The 20,877-nt window shown below is 35.9% G+C and overlaps 1 protein-coding gene across 2 annotated transcripts in view; it reads left to right on the forward strand.

Annotated features, from left to right (window-relative positions):
- ARIH1 (ariadne RBR E3 ubiquitin protein ligase 1) overlaps nt 1-20,877 on the forward strand; it is a 127,455-nt gene that overhangs the window by 64,567 nt on the left and 42,011 nt on the right. For both annotated transcript variants that reach the window (XM_034994894.1, XM_034994895.1), the window contains 3 exons: nt 9,354-9,498; nt 16,950-17,042; nt 17,531-17,586. In XM_034994894.1, coding sequence (XP_034850785.1) covers nt 9,354-9,498; nt 16,950-17,042; nt 17,531-17,586 — 294 coding nt within the window. The remainder of the gene's footprint in view (nt 1-9,353; nt 9,499-16,949; nt 17,043-17,530; nt 17,587-20,877) is intronic.

Consider the following 20,877-nt stretch of genomic DNA (forward strand, 5'->3'; position numbering starts at 1 on the left):
TTAAAAAAAAAAAAAAACCACGCATTTGTACAGGGAGGAAAAGGAACAACCTTAAAAGGGAAAGATCTGGTTTGTTTTCTGGATTGTTTTAGGTTTAATAGTGTCTTTGGTTACCAGAAGTACATCAACATTTTGCCAAGAGTTTCCTCACTGCCTTCCTGGGCTCTAGTATTATATCCGTCCTAAACTTTGACCCCATGACAACTCATTTTATCATCCTCCATTACCTTTCTGGTTCCTACCACATCAAAGCTGTACCATCAGACTTTTGAAAATCTTCCATACCTTCACTCTATTCTGTATGGCTATACTTAGGTCAGGATGCCCTTGACTATTCAGGCCCCAATCTTCTCAAGAGCTGTATTTTATACAAATTCAGAGAGCATCAGTAATATTTCATTATGGGGTTGTACTCACAGACGTCATGTACAGTCCTGTATCATTTGCAACTCATCTGATCCCCCTAGGATCACCTTAATCTCTGAATTCTTTTTTTAAAGATTTTTATTTATTTATTTGAGAGAGAGCACATGAGAGGGGGGAGGGTCAGAGGGAGAAGCAGACTCCCTGCTGAGCAGGGAGCCTGATGCGGGACTCAATCCTGGGACTCCAGGATCATGACCTGAGCCGAAGGCAGTCGCTTAACCAATTGAGCCACCCAGGCGCCCCAATCTCTGAATTCTTAACACATTACTGGTAAGTCATTTTAACTTCTTGAAGTTAGTTGCTATTTTCTATATTTAACTAACATTCTCCTCCTACCTTTTGTACTTAGCATGTCATATTGAAATAGTTGTCCATCTCTTTCCCTCACAGCCCCGTTAACACTGCCACTGACCAGCACAATTCCCACATGTAGTTACTTAGTATGTGAGGGAACTGTGTAAAAATGGATATTAAATATATACTGTCTTGTATTTTGATTCCTTATTCTTAGTTTTAGCGTAGCTAGATTTTAAATATACTTTTTGGTTTATAGGCTCTCAACATTTATGACTTAAGGACTTCCGTTAAATATATTGAGACATCGTTATCAAAATAATAAAATGATATCATTTTTAAATATTTTGTATGTATTTTTCATATTTCTCTTTAGTTGGACTCAGATCCACTATTGCATGAAACAAGTTTCATTTTACTTACTAAGTTGTGCAGCTTCTGTGTAGCAGGAGGAAAAGACCATTGAGCAGAGCAGAGGGTGTAGACATTTCCCTTGCATGCACATATTTGGACAGAGGGCACAGAAGCCACTGTCTTCGTTTTCTTTGAAGTAAAATAATCATTTTAGAAAATAATATTGGTTCTTGTCATTTTGGGGGCCATAGATCTTTTGAGAAAATAATAAAAGCTTTGAAGCTTTTCCTCAGGTTGGGGGGTGCGGAGAAATGCACATGTGTAAATAAGGTATAAAGGTTTGGATACTGTAATGTTTTTGAAGATTCAGAAGCTTTAGGTTAGAAGAATTTGGTAAATTGAAATAATCCTAATCAAGCCAGGGAACATGGACAACTACCTGTGAGGGAATAGTCATTAGTTTCTTAAAATGTTTGGCATAGTTTCAAATCTACCTTAAAAGTTTGTATGAGAATAAAATTTATTTCTCAGAAAAACCTTTTGATTAGCAAAATGTTGATAATGGTTAAAGCTGGATGAAGGGTATGTGGGAGTTCAATTTACTGTTCTTTTGACTTTAGTATATTTAAATTTTTTTGTAATGGGGTGGGAGCCTTTTGGGAAGATGACATAGATTATTGTGTTTCTGTTACAATTGTGCTAGTTCAGGCCTAGAAGGAGTTATCTTACATCTGTTTCACTGAGGTTCACTTCTTAATATATTTGCTTTCGTCGTGGCTCAGAACAAAAAGGATAAAGTATGAAGGAACAAATGGCAGAAAGTTTTTCAAAAATTATGCAGTAAGATAAAGAATGAAACCTTGCCATTTGCAACAACATGGATAGAGCTAGAGAGTATAAATGAGTCGGAGAAAGATAAATCCTATTATTTCATTCATATGTGGAATTTAAGAAACAAAACAAAAGAAGCAAAGGGAAAAAGAGAGCGAGAGAGGCAAACCAAGAAATAGACTCTTAACTATAGAGGACAAACTGGTGGTTACCAGGGGGGAGGTGGGTGGGGGATTGGGTTAAATAGGTGATGGGGATTAAGGAGTACCTGTGTTGTGATGAGCACTGGGTGTTGTATGGAAGTGTTAAACCACTATATTGTATACCTGAAACTAATACTACACTGTATGTTAACTGGAACTTAAATAAAAACTTCAAAAAGTTATGTAATAACGGGGTGGCTGGCTCAGTCAGTAGAACATGCGACTCTGGATCTCAGGGTCGTGAGTTCAAGCCCCATGTTGGGTGTAGAGACTATTTAAAAATGCAGTCTTTTAAAAAAAAAACAATAAAATTTTGTACTGCAACTTGTTTAATAGCTTCTTTGTCAAGTGGTCTTTTGCTCAGCAGTAAGCAAGCTCAGGATCATGTGTTTTTTTTGTTTTTTTTTTAAATTAGGTTGATTTTCTCATAGGAGAAAAGACTTACAGTCTCAGAAAGTATTTTTTAAAAAATACGTGACCAGGGGCACCTGGGTGGCTCAGTGGGTTAAGCATCTGCCTTTGGCTCAGGTCATGATCCCAGGGTCCTGGGATGGAGCTCCGCGTCAGGCTCGAGAACCTGCTTCCCCTGCCCCACCCTCTCTCTCTCTCAAATAAATAAAATCTTTAAAAAAAAAAATAAATACATGACCAGTATTTTATTTAGCTATAAACCACATATAATACATTAATATTAAAATGAGAACTAAACTTACTTTTTAGATTAGCATAAAAAACCACAGAACTTTTAAAACAAGTTCTTATAGACATCTCTTTTCTTATGAGGACCAAAAGTCTTCCTTAGAAAAAAGATTTTCTATCCCTAAGTCCTTACTTTTCTATCCATAAGTTTTAGTTCTCTGGAATTCTGAACTTTACCTGGTAGAGGTTCATATGTGTACCAGTCATTTTACATTCTGACTTTAGTCCTTCTTTTCAAAGAATACCATTAAAAACCACATTCTACTTGAAGAGCCCTTTTTAGATTTAAATTTTTATCAAAGTAACAGTAAAAGTCTAATAGTTTTAAGGGTTTTGTTTTTTTTTTTTAAGATTTTTTATTTATTTATTTGAGACAGAGAGAATGAGAGACAGAGAGCATGAGAGGGAGGAGGGTCAGAGGGAGAAGCAGACTCCCCGCTGAGCAGGGAGCCCGATGCGGGACTCGATCCCAGGACTCCAGGATCATGACCTGAGCCGAAGGCAGTCGCCTAACCAACTGAGCCACCCAGGCGCCCAGTTTTAAGGGTTTTAAATGAAAACTGTTGCTCCTGATCTTTGGTTTTAGTTAGTCTCATTCCCTAGAAGAGAGAACTGTTGGCTTTACTATTTCTTAATAGCGTGCTTATACTACTATACTGCATCTACTGGCTTCTTCCTATGAAATAGGAGGATTAAGCTTTGAAACTAATGTTTATGTGTGGGAAAGCCTTCTTTCCTAGTGTATTTTTTACTCTGTGGTTCAGTTGTACCGTTCTAAGACTCCTTTTTCGTATTTAATCTATTATTTTTGCTTTTCATAAATATGATCACAGTTTTTATTCATCCATATGATTTAAACAAGCTGTTCCTTTGCTCCTTTGATATTTTTGCCCAAGTATACTTTTTCTAAAAGTAGAAAAATTACACCATTAGAAGCAGGTTAATAGGACCCAAAGAATAGTTGAAATCGCAATTCCTGGAAGAGATGTTGGAGTCACAGACCTTTTTTAGTGCTTTATCAGAACTATAATTAAGGTATAGGATAATTGTGACTGTTTTGTCGCCTTTTGGAATTGAAGTCTGGTACCCATAAAATGCCACACGAGAATATTGAAACAAAATAAAAGTGTGTGTACATGCATGTTATACATGGACATATATAGTGTATTTTTATTTATTTTCATATATGTGTGTTTTTGTTCCCTCTTAGATTATAGCATTAGATAACTGACTTGTTACAAATACATAATGGGAACATTAAAAACCTGTAAGGATTGAACCTGAACAGCCTCGGAATATACAGTAGAAAAGCACACTATATAACTTTATATTAGCTTAACCTTTTTGCTTTTCTCATTCTGTTGTGAAAATTAGTACTTCTTCAACAGTGGTCTTTTTATGAAGTGTGAAGATATAGAGGCTTTTAACTCCTAATGGCAAAATTAAATATTGAAGTGGCAAACAGTGATGCCACCATCATTCAGAATTCAAAAAGAAACATAGCCAGCTATGTACCCTACCAACCATGTCTCCTATCCCCACAATCACACTCCGTTCTTAGGCCGTAACTGTTAGTGCCTTAAAATTTAAAATTGTTTGGTATATTTCTGTCCAGAAGTCAAGTAAAATGAGAAATTAAGATCTAGATATTCTGGAAAGTTGGCTAATTAAGTGCCAGTTTGCCTAACCATATTTCAGTAAACATGCTAAATGAACAGAAAGCCTTAGAGAAGAGGATTTAAAATCTCTACTGAGAAACCTCTCCAATTGCCCTTCTAACGATCTTAATCTAGAGACGTCTAGGCCATGTGATAGATGAGGTGGGGTTACTCTAATTCTACCCTTCCCTGACTGAGGAAAGACTGCACTAAGGGAAAAACCACACTGCTATTCTTATTTCTATTTTCATCAAACGAATAGTTTTCTCAAAAGGGGGTGGGTGGCAAGAGTTGCAGGAAAGGAGGGAAACAATGTCGTAGAATAAGCTTTGCAGGTGTTTAGTAAAGTCATAGAAGCAGAGAGAATTGTGTCTTAACTGATTAAACTAGATACCTGAACAGCAGTGCTTCACACTGAATCAATCTCTTCATTTTGGCCTGTTTCGCATGAGGGAGGATGTAACTAAAGGACTTTTCAAATAGTGAACAGGTAAACAAAGTATGGGAGTTAAGAATCCACCCTTATTCTTGAGCATAGTTGTCCTTAATAAAACTATCATAATTAGAAAGAAAAAGCTTCTTTGTTCTCTTAAGGAAATTAAAATAAACATAGACTGTGAGATGAGGGATCAAAGATGAATTGATAAAACAACAGAACAAGATAGGGCGCCTGGGTGGCTCAGTCGTTAAGCGTCTGCCTTCGGCTCAGGTCATGATCCCAAGGTCCTGGGATCGAGTCCCACATGGGGCTCCCTGCTCGGCAGGAAGCCTGCTTCTCCCTCTCCCACTCCCCCTGCTTGTGTTCCTGCTCTCGCTGTCTCTCTGTCAAATAAATAAATAAAATCTTTGAAAAAAAAAAAAAAGATAAAAAGGAAGCTGATGAAACTAAGAAGAAAAAAGGGACAGGTAATCCCACACAACTTAAACCACATTGGCAATAGCAAGAAACAGAGCAGGTACTATGGAAAATAGAGACATATAAGACAGGAAAAGGACAAAGAAGGAATTAGCAAATGGTAGACACAGAGGACAAATTCACAAAGACTGGGTACAAATCCAGTAGGGCACAGTCTTAATAACTAAAAAGGATCTTGAAGTGATTGAGACCTGAATGGCATTTTGAAAGAGAAAGTTTTAGGGGCGCCTGGGTGGCTCAGTCGTTAAGCGTCTGCCTTCGGCTCAGGTCATGATCCTGGGATCCTGGGATCGAGCCCCACGTCGGGCTCTCTGCTCGGCAGGAAGCCTGCTTCTCCTTCTCCCACTCCCCCTGCTTGTTTTCCTGCTCTCTTCTCTGTCAAATAAATAAATAAATAAATCTTAAAAAAAAAAGTTTGAATGCTAAGATAAAGCCTACAGAACTACTGAATTTCAAGAATGAAGAAAACAAAATTATAAATATGCCAATTGAAAAAGGATTTGAATTATAAAATGAGAAAAATTGTTTTGACCACAGACTTCAATAACAACAGGTACCAGAAGGAAATGGGTGCTGTCAGTATAAAGAATACTGGGGCGGGGGGGCACATTTTGGCCAAAGTAAGCATTTGAATTATGTCTGAGTAATTAGGTAATCAGGTTAAGGAACAAAAAAAGTTTTTACCATTCTTGAAAGGAAAGCTATATAATGTAAAAACAATGTATATGATTAGTGAAACAATTACATAAAATGATAATCGGGGTGCCTGGGTGGCTCAGCCCTTAAGTGCTTGCCTTCTGCTCAGGTCATGATCCCAGGGTCCTGGGATTGAGCCCCACATCAGACTCCCTGCTTGGTGGGGAGCCTGCTTCTCCCTCACACTCCCCTTGCTTGTGTTCCCTCTTTTGCTGTCTCTCTCTCCCTCAAATAAATAAATAAAATCTTTAAAAAAAAATGATAATCAACTAGGAAAAGCTCCAGAGATTTCCACCAAAACTGGAGGGTTAAGTGTAGGGTCATGTAACATAAGGATGCCCAACATATTTAAAGTCGACAACTTAAGAAATAGACTTAAGTACTGATTTTAAGTGTTTAGTGAAAATAAATTAGATTTCAATATTTCCAAATAACTGTTACAGTCATTGGTAGACCATGTAATTAATAAAAACAGAACAGAATTTTAAAATGTTAAATTTCTTATGAAATGGAGCTTAATAAAAGAAAAAGATTTCTAGGCCCATTATGTCTGACAGTATGAGTGGATTCTTAAACTCCCCATTCTGTTTACCTGTGCAGTATTTGAAAGTTCTCCAAAGTCTTCTAGAGTGTCTCAAAAAGTTAATAAACCCATTACAGTCTGAAATACGCCTAAAGCAAAGGAATTCAGATTTGTTACTGTGGATTATCTTTAAGAAGTTACTCTAATTCGGTTCCTCTTTAAAAAAAGAAATGATTATAATAAGATTCTTCTAGATACTGGGGCTACAGCAATAATAAGATAGTCCTCATGGGGTTTACACCCCAGCAGAGAAAACATAAATGATTACGGAGTTGATCATGTGATTAAGTGTTGTGCAAGAGCACAAAAGTACCATGAGAAGGTTATACAGGGAACCTTACCTAATTTGGGGGCCGCAGTGGGGAGGAACTGAGCGTTAAGCTGAGACCTAAAGGTAGGAGGAAGTGTTCGGGGTAGTTGAAACACCCTTCAGCAAATGGTTAGCCATTTAGATTAAAATGAAATGAAATAGAATCCCAGGATGCCTGGGCCGCTGGGTTGAGTGGCTGTCTTTGGTTCCCATCGGTTCCCATCCTGATCCTGGGGTCCTGGGATTGGGTCCTGCATCAGGCTCCTTTCCTTGCTCAGCAGGGAGCCTGCTTCTCCCTCTGCCTGCTGCTCCCCCTGCTTGTGTGCTCCCTCTCTCTCTCTCTCACTTTCACAAATAAATACATAAAATCTTTAAAAAAAAAAGAAATGGAATCCCAACTTTATTCCTTATTACACAAAAATAATTCCCTTATGAATCAACAGTTTTAATGGAAAACAGTTTAAGCCTAAATAAATCATGGATGAATTTTTATAATCTTTAGGTAATGAGATCTTGTAAAGCTTGATATGAAATCCAGAACTCACAACAGGGTTGCATGATCAGTGTGCCTACATGAAAATTAAATGTGACAGTTAAACATCATTAAACAAGGTTGAGGGCAAACTAGAAACTGAGGGGAAGAAAGTAGTCCATGAGAAGGCCTACCCTTTCTGTTGACATACTGAACTCATAAATTAATAAGATGTTCACAGAAAAATGTGTTCAGCCTCAGTAACAAAGAAATGCAAGTTAAGTCTAGATATTTTCCCCCAATCAGATGGGCCAAGATTATCATTTAGAATTATTTATATGTGGAACATTTAAATGTCCCTTAGTATAAGGCTAGTTAGGTAAATTACAGTACATACCTACAGTGGAATATTATGCAGTGATGAAAACGTATGTTCATTGACAAAGATATCTTAACATATTGTTTACTGAAGGTTATAAATCTGGAATAAATACTATTTACATGAAATTACAGACACATGTCTTTTTGGCTGTATATGCATAGAATGGTGTCTAGAATGATCACCAGAGTATTAGGAGTTACTAATTTCATGTAGTCAAATTTGGATGGCAGAAGTTTGTCTCTTCTTATGAGCATAAATATTTTTTCTAAAAACGAGGTGTTTAGTTTCTTTACCTGTTCATATTTAGTAGCTTCATATGCTTTCTACTTTTTTTTTTTTAAAGATTTTATTTATTTATTTGACAGAGAGATACAGATCGAGAGAGGGAACACAAGCAGGGGGAGTGGGAGAGGGAGAAGCAGGCTTCCTGCTCAGCTGAGGCGGAGCTCGATCCCAGGACCCTGGGATCATGACCTGAGCAGACGCTTAACGACTGAGCCACCCAGGCGCCCCTGCTTTCTACTTTTCAAATAAAACTTGACATCTTAGGTTTTCTGAGAGATAATTAGGGGGAAAGCATTTGATTTTCTGCTCTATATAATTTGATTAGCTGAATCATCAGTGACAACTTTAACTTTATATGAGTTCCCCTTTTATAATGTATTGACATTTTGATTAATAATTTGATCATTTCATTGAAACATTCTGTAGTTATTTATAAATAGATATTTGTTAGTCTTGAGAGAGTAATGTGATTTGTTCTCATTTGAGTGATTTTCCAGAGATTCAGTAAGTGCTTTGACACAAAACCTGAACAAGACCTGCATTAAAAATAATTGGAAATCTCCTTTGAGTATCACTTATTCTTTAAGTTGAGAACCTCTTTTTTGTATGTAAAGAAGAAACATTTTATGAAAAGCTAAGTATATAGATTATTTGATATAAAAACATTTTAAGATGCACTTTTTTTGTTTCCTCCTTCCTCCCCTTTGCTAGTAAATTAAAAATTATTTTTTAAAAAAATTTAGAAATCTGTTTTGTAGAATGAGACATGTAAGTGATTTGTGGGATAAAATATGCTTTGTAGGTAGTTTACTTGCTAATATATTTAAGCTGGTGTAACTAAAATTATTAATAAAGTCATTTGTTTAAAATATTAGCCTAGCCTTTTAAAATACTATTAGTCTTCATTAAAGTACCACTAGAGATAGTACAACTTGCATTCTTAAATTTTAGTTGTAGTACTGTTAAAATACTAATAGCTTAACTTTCCAGGATAAAAACAAAGTAAAAAATACCAAAATAGCAACAAAAACTTAATCTGCTTTACACACACACACACACACACACGCACCTCTATTTTGCTATAGTTTGTAGCCATACACCTCCTTTCCTCTGAGCCAAAAAGGTTATGATCTGGGTTTATTTTAATTCAGTTCATTGCTGTTCCCTATAGAAAATCAGGTTTTTGGAGAGCTCTAACAGTGTGCTATTGCTGGGCTCTCATCCTTTCTGTTTAAATAATGCAGGTACTTTGATGGAAACCTGGAGAAGCTCTTTGCTGAGTGTCATGTAATTAATCCAAGTAAAAAGTCTCGAACACGCCAGATGAATACAAGGTCATCAGCACAGGATATGCCTTGTCAGATCTGCTACTTGAACTACCCTAACTCGGTGAGTATCTGGTAGTTTAAGGCTAGCACTAACTCTCTGTTTCAGAGGGTAAATCAACTTAAATTATTTAAACCGAGGAGGATCTGGGAGTCTGGGATTGTATTGTAGTAAAACAGTAACCTATCAGAATATTAAGGATAAAGGAAAGGAAGAGAAAGAATAGAGCTTGTTCATTCACCTTCCTCCCCTGTTTGCTTTTTAAAGCAGCAACATGTCATTAAACATCTAAATCTATTCTGAGTTTATTTTACTATCATGGGAGAATTGTTTAATAGGTGGGCAGTGAGTAGAATTATTTTTTATCCAAAATAAGATAGATTTAAAACTAACATTTTAAAATAAATACCCAAAACACTAATAAAATGTCTTTAATAGTATTTTACTAGGGAGCTTTGAAGATTTTTCATAACAGAAGAGTTTCACTTATACAGATCCATTCTGATGGAATTTCTTAAATATAGCAAGTGGTAACAGTTGGAGCAGACACTGGGACCAGTTAATTGAGTGAAAGTATCCCCCTTAAAACCCACTGAATATAGACAATTTATTTTGGTGTGTCTAGTAAAGAATTTTAGGCTTAAACATAATCTTCCTGTGAAGGCCTTACTTTAGTAACTACAAGAAAATACTATTTGTGACATAAATGTATTTAGTCACTTGGAATTCACCTCTTTAAGATATTTCAAGATATCTAAGAAATAACTTAATTCTAACTATCTTATTCATATTCTCTGCTTTAATAGTTAAGCAGCTCTTTCTAATAATTACTATATACAAAGTCTGTCACCAGTATTTTGACACATTGAAGTTTTTTCATTGTTTTTTTTAGAAGTTTATATATGTATCTGTAGAGGCCCATTTGAAGGGAACTAATTTGCTCACATCCAAGTGCTTAGAAAAGAGGTTTTAAAAGAAAATTAAGTACTCTTAGAGAAATAGAACAATGAGTTAAAATAACTTTGTAGGTTAAGTGTTGAGTTGAATTTCCAAATTCTCAAGTTTTAATTATAGCTCTGATGCGAACTATTTGGCTTTGTGTAATTATTAAATCTCACTGGGTCTGAGTTATTTTTACTTTCAAATGAGTTAAGATATTCTTTCAAATCTCTACTATTCTGAGAATTGTATAATTTCCCTCCTTTAAATCACAGTCTTGAGTATTTTAAAAAAAAAATCAACATTACTTAATATTAAAAATAATTAAATTCATGTTTTGACCATTTTATTGTCTGTCTTTAACAAATTCTGTTTGCCAGGTGACATTTGTATAGTTCATAAAAGTTTCTGTGAGGTAATACTGAGACCCAAGGAATTGTCCCAGATTATACAGGGTTTCCTTATTCCCTGGCATTTCTCCTCCTGCTCTATTACAACCAGCTCCTTCCTCGTTTAAATCTTAAATGTAATTTGAGTCCTGAAGCTAGCTGCTTACAAATATCCCCCATAACTTTCTCAGTGCCCTTGGTATTGTCTAACAGTCTTAACAAATTAGAATTAAAAATCAAGACTGGAGATTTGCATTGTAAATTTTACTTGCACTTATAACTGATGATAGAGAACCTACTATTCATTTATTCATTTATTCAGTGCACCAGGCACTATTTAAAGTGTTAGAAACACAATGGAGAATAAAGGCATAATGCCTGCTTCAGATAATTTACAGGTTAGCTGGGTAGATAAGTAAAATGACATATTCAGAAAGAAAAGTAAGCACTTGAATAGGGCATGATACTGTGGGAACACGTTGGAGAGAGATACCTAACCCAGTGTTAGATCGGGGAGAATTTCCCACAGAAATTGACCTGTGAAATAACCTCTAAAAGTGTGATAGTCGGGTGAACCAGGAAAATAAAGCAATACAGAAGCCAGAGGAAGAGACTGTACCTCCAAGAATGGTAAAAACATTGCAAAAAACTTCAAAGAATTGAAAAGTGAATTTGGAATTAACAACATGAAGTTTACCAATGCTATTGGAAAGTTAATTTAAGTAGTATGGTAAGATGAGAAACCATACTGCATGGGCTGAAGAATCATTGACTTGAAGATGGGAAAGGAAATGGAGGCACTAAAGATGAACAAATTGCTCTTTAAAGGAAGTTAGGCTATGTAAATGACAGGACAAGAAAGCAAACAGCAACATGGGTTGGAAAGTAAGTTAAAGAGTTATGGAAACTATGCCAAGTATTATAAAAAATATAGTGTGATAAAACTAGGACTTCTTTTCTCATGGTTTTTAGACTAATATAGAAAGATAATTTTAACCTCTTCACTTTTGCAAGTAAATGTCACCTGAGATGCCATGAAAGCTTTAATTGGATGAGTGATTTTTTTTTTTTTACCTCTGTTGTACAATTCCCATGTTTCAATTTCCATCACTCTCTTCAAACACTGATATAGCCTTTTATTAATGTATATATCTTCAGTACCTTCATCCTTCCAGAAAGCAACTTTAGCTTTATACAGTGCCACATGCAAACAAGTTTAGCACTTTGGGGTTAACTATTGTGGGTGATCTCTTCTTTAAAAACAATTTCCTGAGACTTTGGGGCATTTTTAAAGTTCATAAATTCCCCAATACATTGGCCTCAACACAAGGGTTTCTTAGCCCTGGCAACATTCATTCACTTTGTAATAATGTTGTTTTGAATTAAAGCATAAGATCTAGCTTTGCTAACACCCTCACTCTACTAGGGAATATGGGTTGGGCTGTGATATCTCATTTTTATGAAGTAAATAATTTGTATATTCTAAGAATCAGATATGTTACATAAAGGCAACTTTGATGATTGTGAGGATAATCCACCCTCCCATCCCTCATCCCTTGGGCACCTCTGAATCTTTGTGCTGGGAATCTAAGTCCAAACCTATATTCCTTTTTAACCCATTCCATTTTTTGGATGAGGGAACTGATGCCCTGATTATTCAGTTTTTGTAAACAAAATGGCTTTAACTTTAGAGATTATATGAGCAACTTCTGATGGAGGAAAGATATTTCTTAATGTTCTTACTGCTGTTTGACATTAGTTGCTGTGTATGTAAAATGGCAGGGATAAATGAACCCTTTAAGAGTGTTTATTCTTTCAGTTCTTTTTTTAAAGGACCATTAATTTCTGTTTTAGGTAATATTTTGTGTATTTTTAGTGTATTCTGTGTCAGATTTATTTATGAATAAGTTTGTTGATAAGTAATCCTATCCCTTGAGTCACGGACCCAAGTAGGTAAGCACAAGGTAGTAAGGGAACAAGTATGTGAAAGGAGGAGGAGGGAAAGGGAAATGGAACCAGAAGGTGATACCCAGATATGTCCACGATAATGACACCACTCTTGAGCACAATAAATGTGTTTATTACCACAGGTTAGTTTTTGCTTTATCTTTAGACATGAGTGTGTGATTTATTTTTCTAATTTATCTTGTTTGGTATTATTATCTAATTAGAAGAATTATTGAAAAAGAGGCCTTTAAAGAATAAAAAGCTTTGTTTTTTTCTTATAATCATCGTTGGTCCAGAAGTTCCCAAAGGTGGAGGTGTTACTTGAAATGATCACTTGGTAACCATTGTGACCTCTGGTCTCTCAATCTCAAGGATTCTTTTTTTTTAAGATTTTATTTATTCATTTGAGACACAGAGATACAGAGAGTGAGAGAGAGAGCATGAGCAGGGGGAAAGGCAGAGGGAGAGAGAGAAGCGGGCTTCCCCCTGAGCCAGGAGCCCGATGTGGGGCTTGAGCCCTGGACCCTGGGATCATGACCTGAGCCAAAGGCAGACACTTAACCATCTGAGCCACCCAGGCACCCAATCTTAAGCATTCTTATTTGAAAAAAACAAAACAAAACAAAGCACATGAGGAGGATACATATGTATTTTTAAGTCATGAATAAAACATTTTAGAATTATTGATCTTTTACACTGCTATTATTGTCCTTTACAGAATGCTCCTTCTCATAGCCTTGAAAATCAGATGCTCTCCATTAGTGATCTGACAACAAGTTAGTGCCAGATCTCCTTTACAAGTGGGGAGTAGTGAGAATAGATTCTTTTGTTTCCTAGATTTTTTTTTTTAATGGATGAGAATATTGATTTCCAAAATATTTACCTTCACTTGTTCTGTGAATGAGTTAGAATCCTTGTCAATCTGAATAGCACCACATTTTAAGCTGGGTAAATATTTTCCATGTCATTTGATCCATAAGACTAGTCTCAGGACTTTGATACATTTTTTCCATATCTGCTTCTGGGCATTCTGTATATAGTTGATGTGCTATTGTATAGAATTTTGTATCCTAACTATTTGTATCTGAATGTCATAAGCAATATCAGAAATGTCATGAGCATTTTTCAGATAACAGCTAGTTAGAAAATGGAATGGAATAAAAAGTACCACTTAATGTGGGCCACAAAAAGAATAAAAGAGCTAGAAATAAACTTGGCAAGAAATGTGAAAGATCTATTCTGAAGAAAACTTTAAATACTAAAGGAGATAAAAAGATGACTTGAGTATTTGGAGAGAGAATAATAGTAAAATATTGAAAAAGAAGACTAGATTGACGGGGGTAAGGAGGAACTAGTCCTACCAAATACAAGAATAATTAGTGCAGTGGAACAAGATAGAGTTAAATATGTGTGAGGGGAATTTGGTGTATTGTAGGAGGGTGCATTTCAAATAAGGTGATTTCAGTAAATGGTATTGGAACAACTTGGTTACCATCTGGAGTAGAATCTTAAATTCCTTCCTAACTCTTTATATTAAAGTTAATTTAGAAGCTGGAAATTTTAAAACTAATACACTTTGCTACATACAAGTAGAGAGCTTCTTTATGGCAACAAAATGTGAGCATTCAGATTTAAAACAAAATATTTTCTATGCTTATAAATGGCCAGTTTTCTAAATAGGTAACAATCCCCACTAAATCACTAAGGAAAAATATAAACCCAGTGGAAAAATGGGCAAAGTAGGTGAAGAGAGTGCACAGAAAAAGAAATACATAGTCTTAAATCTTCTTTCAGATGTTTAAACTTCACTCATAAAATAAATTAAAATCAAAACTAATGAAGTTACTTCATTTTCACCTGTTAGATTGGCAAAGATCAAGGAGTTTTGATAATATACTATGTTGACAGGGTTGTTGGGAAACCAGGTTCTCTTGAACAGTATAAGCTGCTACAACCTTTTTGAATGAAGCTTGATAATTCTATTAAAGTGTAAATGTAAAAGTAAAGTGTATGTAATAATCTATTAAAATGTAAATGTAAATATATTATAATGTCACTTATACAAGTTAGTCCCAAGATGCATTTGCATGATCACAATGATGTATATATAGCCAGTGCAGTAGCATAGTGGAAGAAAAAAAAATAGTCTAAATGTCCATTAATGGTGGATTATTTAAATAAATTATGGTACCTTCACACAGACTGTATGAAGGGGTGGACCCCTGTGTACTAATGTAGAACCACGTGAGAAATCTATTAAATAATAATTAACCAAGATGAGAGTGGGTGCTACTCTTGCTGTGTGTACCTGTGTATGTTAGAACGTGTCTGGCAGAATATGTAAGATATTGAAATAGCGATTACTTTCCTGAAGTAGAGGACAAGGATGGGGAGAAGGGAGACTTATTTTTCAGGGGCACCTGGGTGGCTCAGTTGGTTAAGTGTCTGCCTTTGGCTCAGGTTACGATCCCAGGGTCCTGGGATCAAGCCCTGCATCAAGCTCCCTGCTCCGTGGGGAACCTGCTTATCCCTCTCCCTCTGCCGTTCCCACTGCTTGTGCTCTCGCTCGCTCTCTTTGTCAAATAAAATCTTTAAAAAAAAAATAAAGTTAAAAAATGGGAGACTTATTTTTCAACATAAACTCATACTATTAAATAATTGTTTTTAACCATGAGCCTGTATTACCTATTCATTTAAAAATAATTTAGGGCGCCTGGGTGGCTCAGTTGGTTAAGTGACTGCCTTCGGCTCAGGTCATGATCCTGGAGTCCCGGGATCGAGTCCCGCATCAGGCTCCCTGCTCAGCGGGGAGTCTGCTTCTCCCTCTGACCCTCCCCCCTCTCATGTGCTCTCTCTCAAATAAATAAAAAAAAAATAATAATAATTTAGAGTAAATATTGTAAAATATTCTTAGTTGAAACTGGTGACCATTATTTGTATATTATAGGATATAATATACTTCATTTAACTATCCATCAAATTAGTAGTATTTCAGATCATGTAAGTAATACAAGATTAGAACAAATGTTACTATTATTCTTAGCTATCTGAATAAATCTTTTGGTTTCCATAAGATTTTATTGATTAGGTAAGCTACATTCTGTGCAACTCAGAAGTCTATATTTGTGTGATATTTTGTGTGTGTGTGTGTGTGACATTTTTTAATACAGCTTTGAGATATAATTCACATATGATACAGTTCACTTATTTAAAGTGGTTTTTAGTATAGTCACAGAGTTGTACAGTCACTACCACAGTAAATTTTAGAACATTTTCATAACCCCAAAAAGAAACCTCGTCTCCTCTTAGAGTCGCTACGGACTCTTACCCCACAAGCCACTCAATCCGAGGCAACCACTAATCAACTTTCTATATGAATTTGCCTATTCTCTGGACCTTTCATATACATGGAAATCAAACAATATGTGGTCTTTTGTGGCTTCTTTCATTTAGCATAATGTTTTCAAGGCTTACCGGCATTATAGTATATATCAATACTTCAGTCCTTTTTATGCCTGAATACTGTTCTTTTATATGGATATTCCACATTTTGTTTATCCATTCTTCAGTCAATGGACATTTAGGTTGTGTCCACTTTGGGGCTACCTTGGATGATAGTGCTGTGAATATTCGTATACAAGTTTTTGTGTGGAGCTGTGTTTTCATTTCTTTTGGGTATATACCTAGGACCGGAATTGCTGGGTCATGAGTAACTCTGTGTTTGATTGTTTGAGAAACTGCCAGTGTTTTCCAAAGCACCTCTACTATTGCACATTCCCACCAGCAGTGTATGAGGATTCTAATTTCTCCACATCCTTCCCAACACTTGTTACTCTCTTTTTGAATATAGCTGTCCTAGTGAGTGTGAAGTCCTGTCTCATTGTGGTTTTGATTTACATTTCTCTGATAAGTAAGGATTTTTAGCATCTTTTCATATGCTTATTGGTACATAACATATTCTTATATTTAATACGAACTTGTCTGCCTTTCCTAAAAATTGCAAGTATCTACTGTAGATGCATTTCTATTTCTAATTAGGTATTTTATGTTAAATGTATTTGCATGTCTAAGTTTCACCACCAAGAAGTTTATTTTAGGAGCCCAACTAGTCTTGTCAAATTAGACATTTTAGCCACTTTGAGAAATGTGATCTAATTAATAAGAGACTTACTGAGTCACTATGTATAGTGATTTTTCTGATAATGTCTTTTAAAAGTCTATGTATTATTTTTGTTGCAGTATTTCACTGGCCTTGAATGTGGACATAAGTTTTGTATGCAGTGCTGGAGTGAATATTTAACTACCAAAATAATGGAGGAAGGCATGGGACAGGTAAAGATGCCAATTTGATTTTTAGTTTTTGTTGAACTTCCTTCAGTGTTTAGACCTTTGCAGAAATATAAACAGGTGAAGCATTGTCAATTATGAATTGCATGGGGAACTTTTTTCTATATTAAGACTAAAAGATAATTAAGGCTTTTTTTCTATTTACAATGTGGCGGTCCAGTTAAAGATACAATTCAGGTAATGTTTTCTCAGCAGCATTAGGATGTGTATATAGGCTAAACTTGTTGAACAGTTTTGTCAGGTGTCTTGCTTGTGCCTTTCAAGTTTTATATTGACAAACCAATTATTCAGGTCAGCCGTTCTAGTTACCTTATGGTGATAAACACACACATACATTTCCTTTAATAGAAAGGGAACGATTAAGATTCTATAAATGTTAAGGTATTCGCAACCTACTGAAGTGCCTGGCGATGGTAAGCATTCAGTAAATATTTGTTGAATGAAGACATAGTTTAAATTTCAATCTTTTTCAGACTATTTCGTGTCCTGCTCATGGTTGTGATATCTTAGTGGATGACAACACAGTTATGTAAGTATTTTTGATAGATTATGCATGTTGAATATTGGTTAGTTGGTTAAACCAAATTAATTTTTGCTCAAATCTCAGAGGAGCTGGAATTTTTAGTTGGAAGAGACTTTCTAATCTACATTCCTTCGTTGTACAAAAGCTCATTTCTAACTTATTAGTTAAATGCCCAGATACTATTCTTGTAAACATATGGCAAAATACTGGGCAATATATGATAGCTAGGTTTTAGTAAACCTTGGAAGTGGAGAATAGGATATGTTGGTATGTCAGTTGAGGTCCTGTGGGAAGCAGATGCCAAGATAGAGTTAAAAGGGAAGGAGATTGTTGTGGGATAGCATCTGTGCAGGTTAAAGAGAAAGGAGTAGATACATTTTGATTCAGGTATGACACCTGTTAAGAGAGACAAGGAAGTAGGAAGAGACTCTGACAATGGGGCAGCTGTAAGTCTCTGGCAGTCCTGTAGGGAACTCCACTCCATAGATGGCCTATAGACGAATGCCTCAGGAAGCAGAAATGGCTGGGCCATAATTCCCTTCCAGGCTCCGTTATTCACTAGGAGGTACCCAGGGGGAATGGGGCCGCATTTGAAACACTGCTCCCAAAGGCACTACATCTGGAAGTTGTTGGCTAACTGCTCTTGAGAAAGGTTCTCTTATGCAGGGAGAAAGTAAGTTGAAGAAACAAGCATAGATTTTAGTCCCGAACCTGTGGTTGATAATCCTGGGTTGTTTAATTCTTGAATCAGTGCTGTTTCATAGCCTCAGGCTACCTAATTGACTTCACCTAGGAAGATAAACAGATTGAGGGCCTGAACCATCTGCAAACAGATCATGTAGTTAGTACTGGATAATTGCCTATGCAGAAAGGTTTGTCTGTGTTTAAGCACTGGGATTTGAAGGTAATAAAAGTAAAAACAGCCATGGACTTTAATGAGCAAATTTCCTAAGCTACCTAATAAAGCCTTAAATTGACTTAACCAGTACAGTTTATATAGCTCACTGATTCCAATTTATTAACCTCAACCTCCTTTGGTTTACTAAAATATATTTACTATTGCTTGTTGTTAGCTCTATGTTAATACTGTTTCTATCTTTCAGTGAACCTTTTTTCCATTATTGTTTTAAGCTAGCAGAAATAAGTTATGTATCATCCTGAAGTACCACTATCCTTCCAGTTGTCTATATCTTATCCCTTGATACTTTGATTCCTTGTGTTCTTTCATCAATACATCAGTTTCATCAGTACATTTCATCAGCACAGGTCACTGTATCCTTTTATCCATTATGCAAACACTTACTTGGAAGCATAAGATAGATTTCCTTCTCCCAAGGGGTTCATAATACTAAAATGCAGAGTTTAAACTTTATATATAGAGGCATGTATAAAGTACAGTTAGAAAGAAGCAAATTATTCCACCTGAAGAGTTTTTTTTTTTTTTTTAAGATTTTATTTAGCTAGTTGAGAGTGAGTAAGAGAGAGAAAAGGAGCAGAGGGAGAGGGAGAGGCAGACTCTCCACTGATTGGGGAGCCCAATGCATCGGGCTCTATCCCAGGACTCCAGGCTCCATCCCGGGACTCCAGGATCATGACCTGAGCCAAAGGCAGATGCTTAACCGACTGAGCCACCAAGGTGCCCCTCCACCTGAAGAGTCTAAGGAGTAATATAAATGGGGTAAAAATTTGGATCGAGGGAGTGGAGGGTAACACTGCTTAAAGAATACCAATATTTTTAAAATATTTCATGAGCTTTTCTCTATTAAGTATTCTCTGGTGGCTAGAGTAGAGTGTAGCAGGATATTAGAGATGAGGATAAAAGGACCTTGACAGTTTGAGTTTCATCATAGAAGGTTTAAGACTGTTAAAATAAGATTTATATTTTAAGAAATACAATGTATTTGGCTGGGGTCGGGGACGCCTGACTGGTTTAGTCAGGGGAGCATGTGACTCTTGGTGGGGTCAAGCCCCATGTTTGGTATACAGATTACTAAAAATAAATAAGCTTTAAAAAAAAAATACAACTTTGGTATAGTGGAGGATAGTTTAGAGTGGGGAGGCATTTGGATTAGGGAGATGCGGCTATGAATTTATGAAAATGAATGAAATTTTTTTTGCGGGGAATGGAGTAAATATTTTCAACACATAAAATGAATGTGGCTAGTATCATAAGGGCTCTTACAAATCAAGAAGAAGATAATCCTATGGAAAGCAGTTCACGATGAAAGAAGTTTGAAGGGCGCCTGGGTGGCTCAGTTGGTTAAGCAGCTGCCTTCGGCTCAGGTTATGATCCCAGGGTCCTGGGATTGAGTTCCGCATCCTGCTCCTTGCTCAGCAAGGAGTCTGCTTCTCCCTCTCCCTCTGCTGCTCCCCCTGCTTGTGCGTGTGCCCGCCTCTCTCTCTGTCTCTCTCTCTCTCTCTCTCACAAATAAGTAAAATCTTAAAAAAGAAAAGAAAAATTTGAATGCTAATAAACATTATGTAAACTATGTAAATGTAAATCAGAATTTGATACTCCAATTTTAAAAAGTTGTGTTTTTTGTTTGCATTTTGGATTAGTAAGGATTAAACAGTTCGGTAAAACGTAATGTGAGAATATAGTACAGTAGAGAATATAAACTGTTGTAACCTTTTTGTAATGCAGTTTGACAATTTCTACAAATTTATGTGCTCTTTGGCCTTTCATGCATTAGCATCACTTTGAATATGTCATTCTACTGTCTTCATGCATTCATTGTTTCTGAAAAGTCAGCAGTTAATCTCATTGTTCCCTATTTGCTACTTTTTAAGATTTGCTGTGTCTTTAGCTTAAGACAGTTTAACTGTGATATATCTAGATGTGGTTCTCTTTGTGTGTATCCTCTGGGATTTCTTGTGCTCTTTAGATATGCAGCCTGGCACATAGCCTGGCACATGCACAGAAAATTTGGAGAATACTTATAAGAGCATTTCAAGGGTGATATCAGCTAGGGCTTGAGGATTAGGAAGAGGAATTTTTATTTTTCACTTTATATCATTGTATACTGTTGGTATATATCTTCCACTTTCTTTCTTATAAATAAATAATTGAATATGCGTAACAGTTTTTTTCTTAGTATGAAAGAAATAGACTCCTTCACAGTCATGGTGTTACCATTTTTAATTTTTAAATTTGATAGATTAAAAAATAGTTTGTTTTAATTTGAATTCAACTCATTTGGAACTTGACTTGAACCTGAAACCAGATTCTTTCCTGAACACACATTCTCCTATAACCTTCTCAAGTTGAAGCTGGCTTTTTCCCTGATACACCTTATG

The sequence above is a fragment of the Mirounga leonina genome, unplaced genomic scaffold (genome assembly GCF_011800145.1).
Source record: "Mirounga leonina isolate KUSES-001 unplaced genomic scaffold, KU_Mleo_1.0 Mir_91, whole genome shotgun sequence".
Classification (NCBI taxonomy): Eukaryota; Metazoa; Chordata; class Mammalia; order Carnivora; family Phocidae; genus Mirounga; species Mirounga leonina.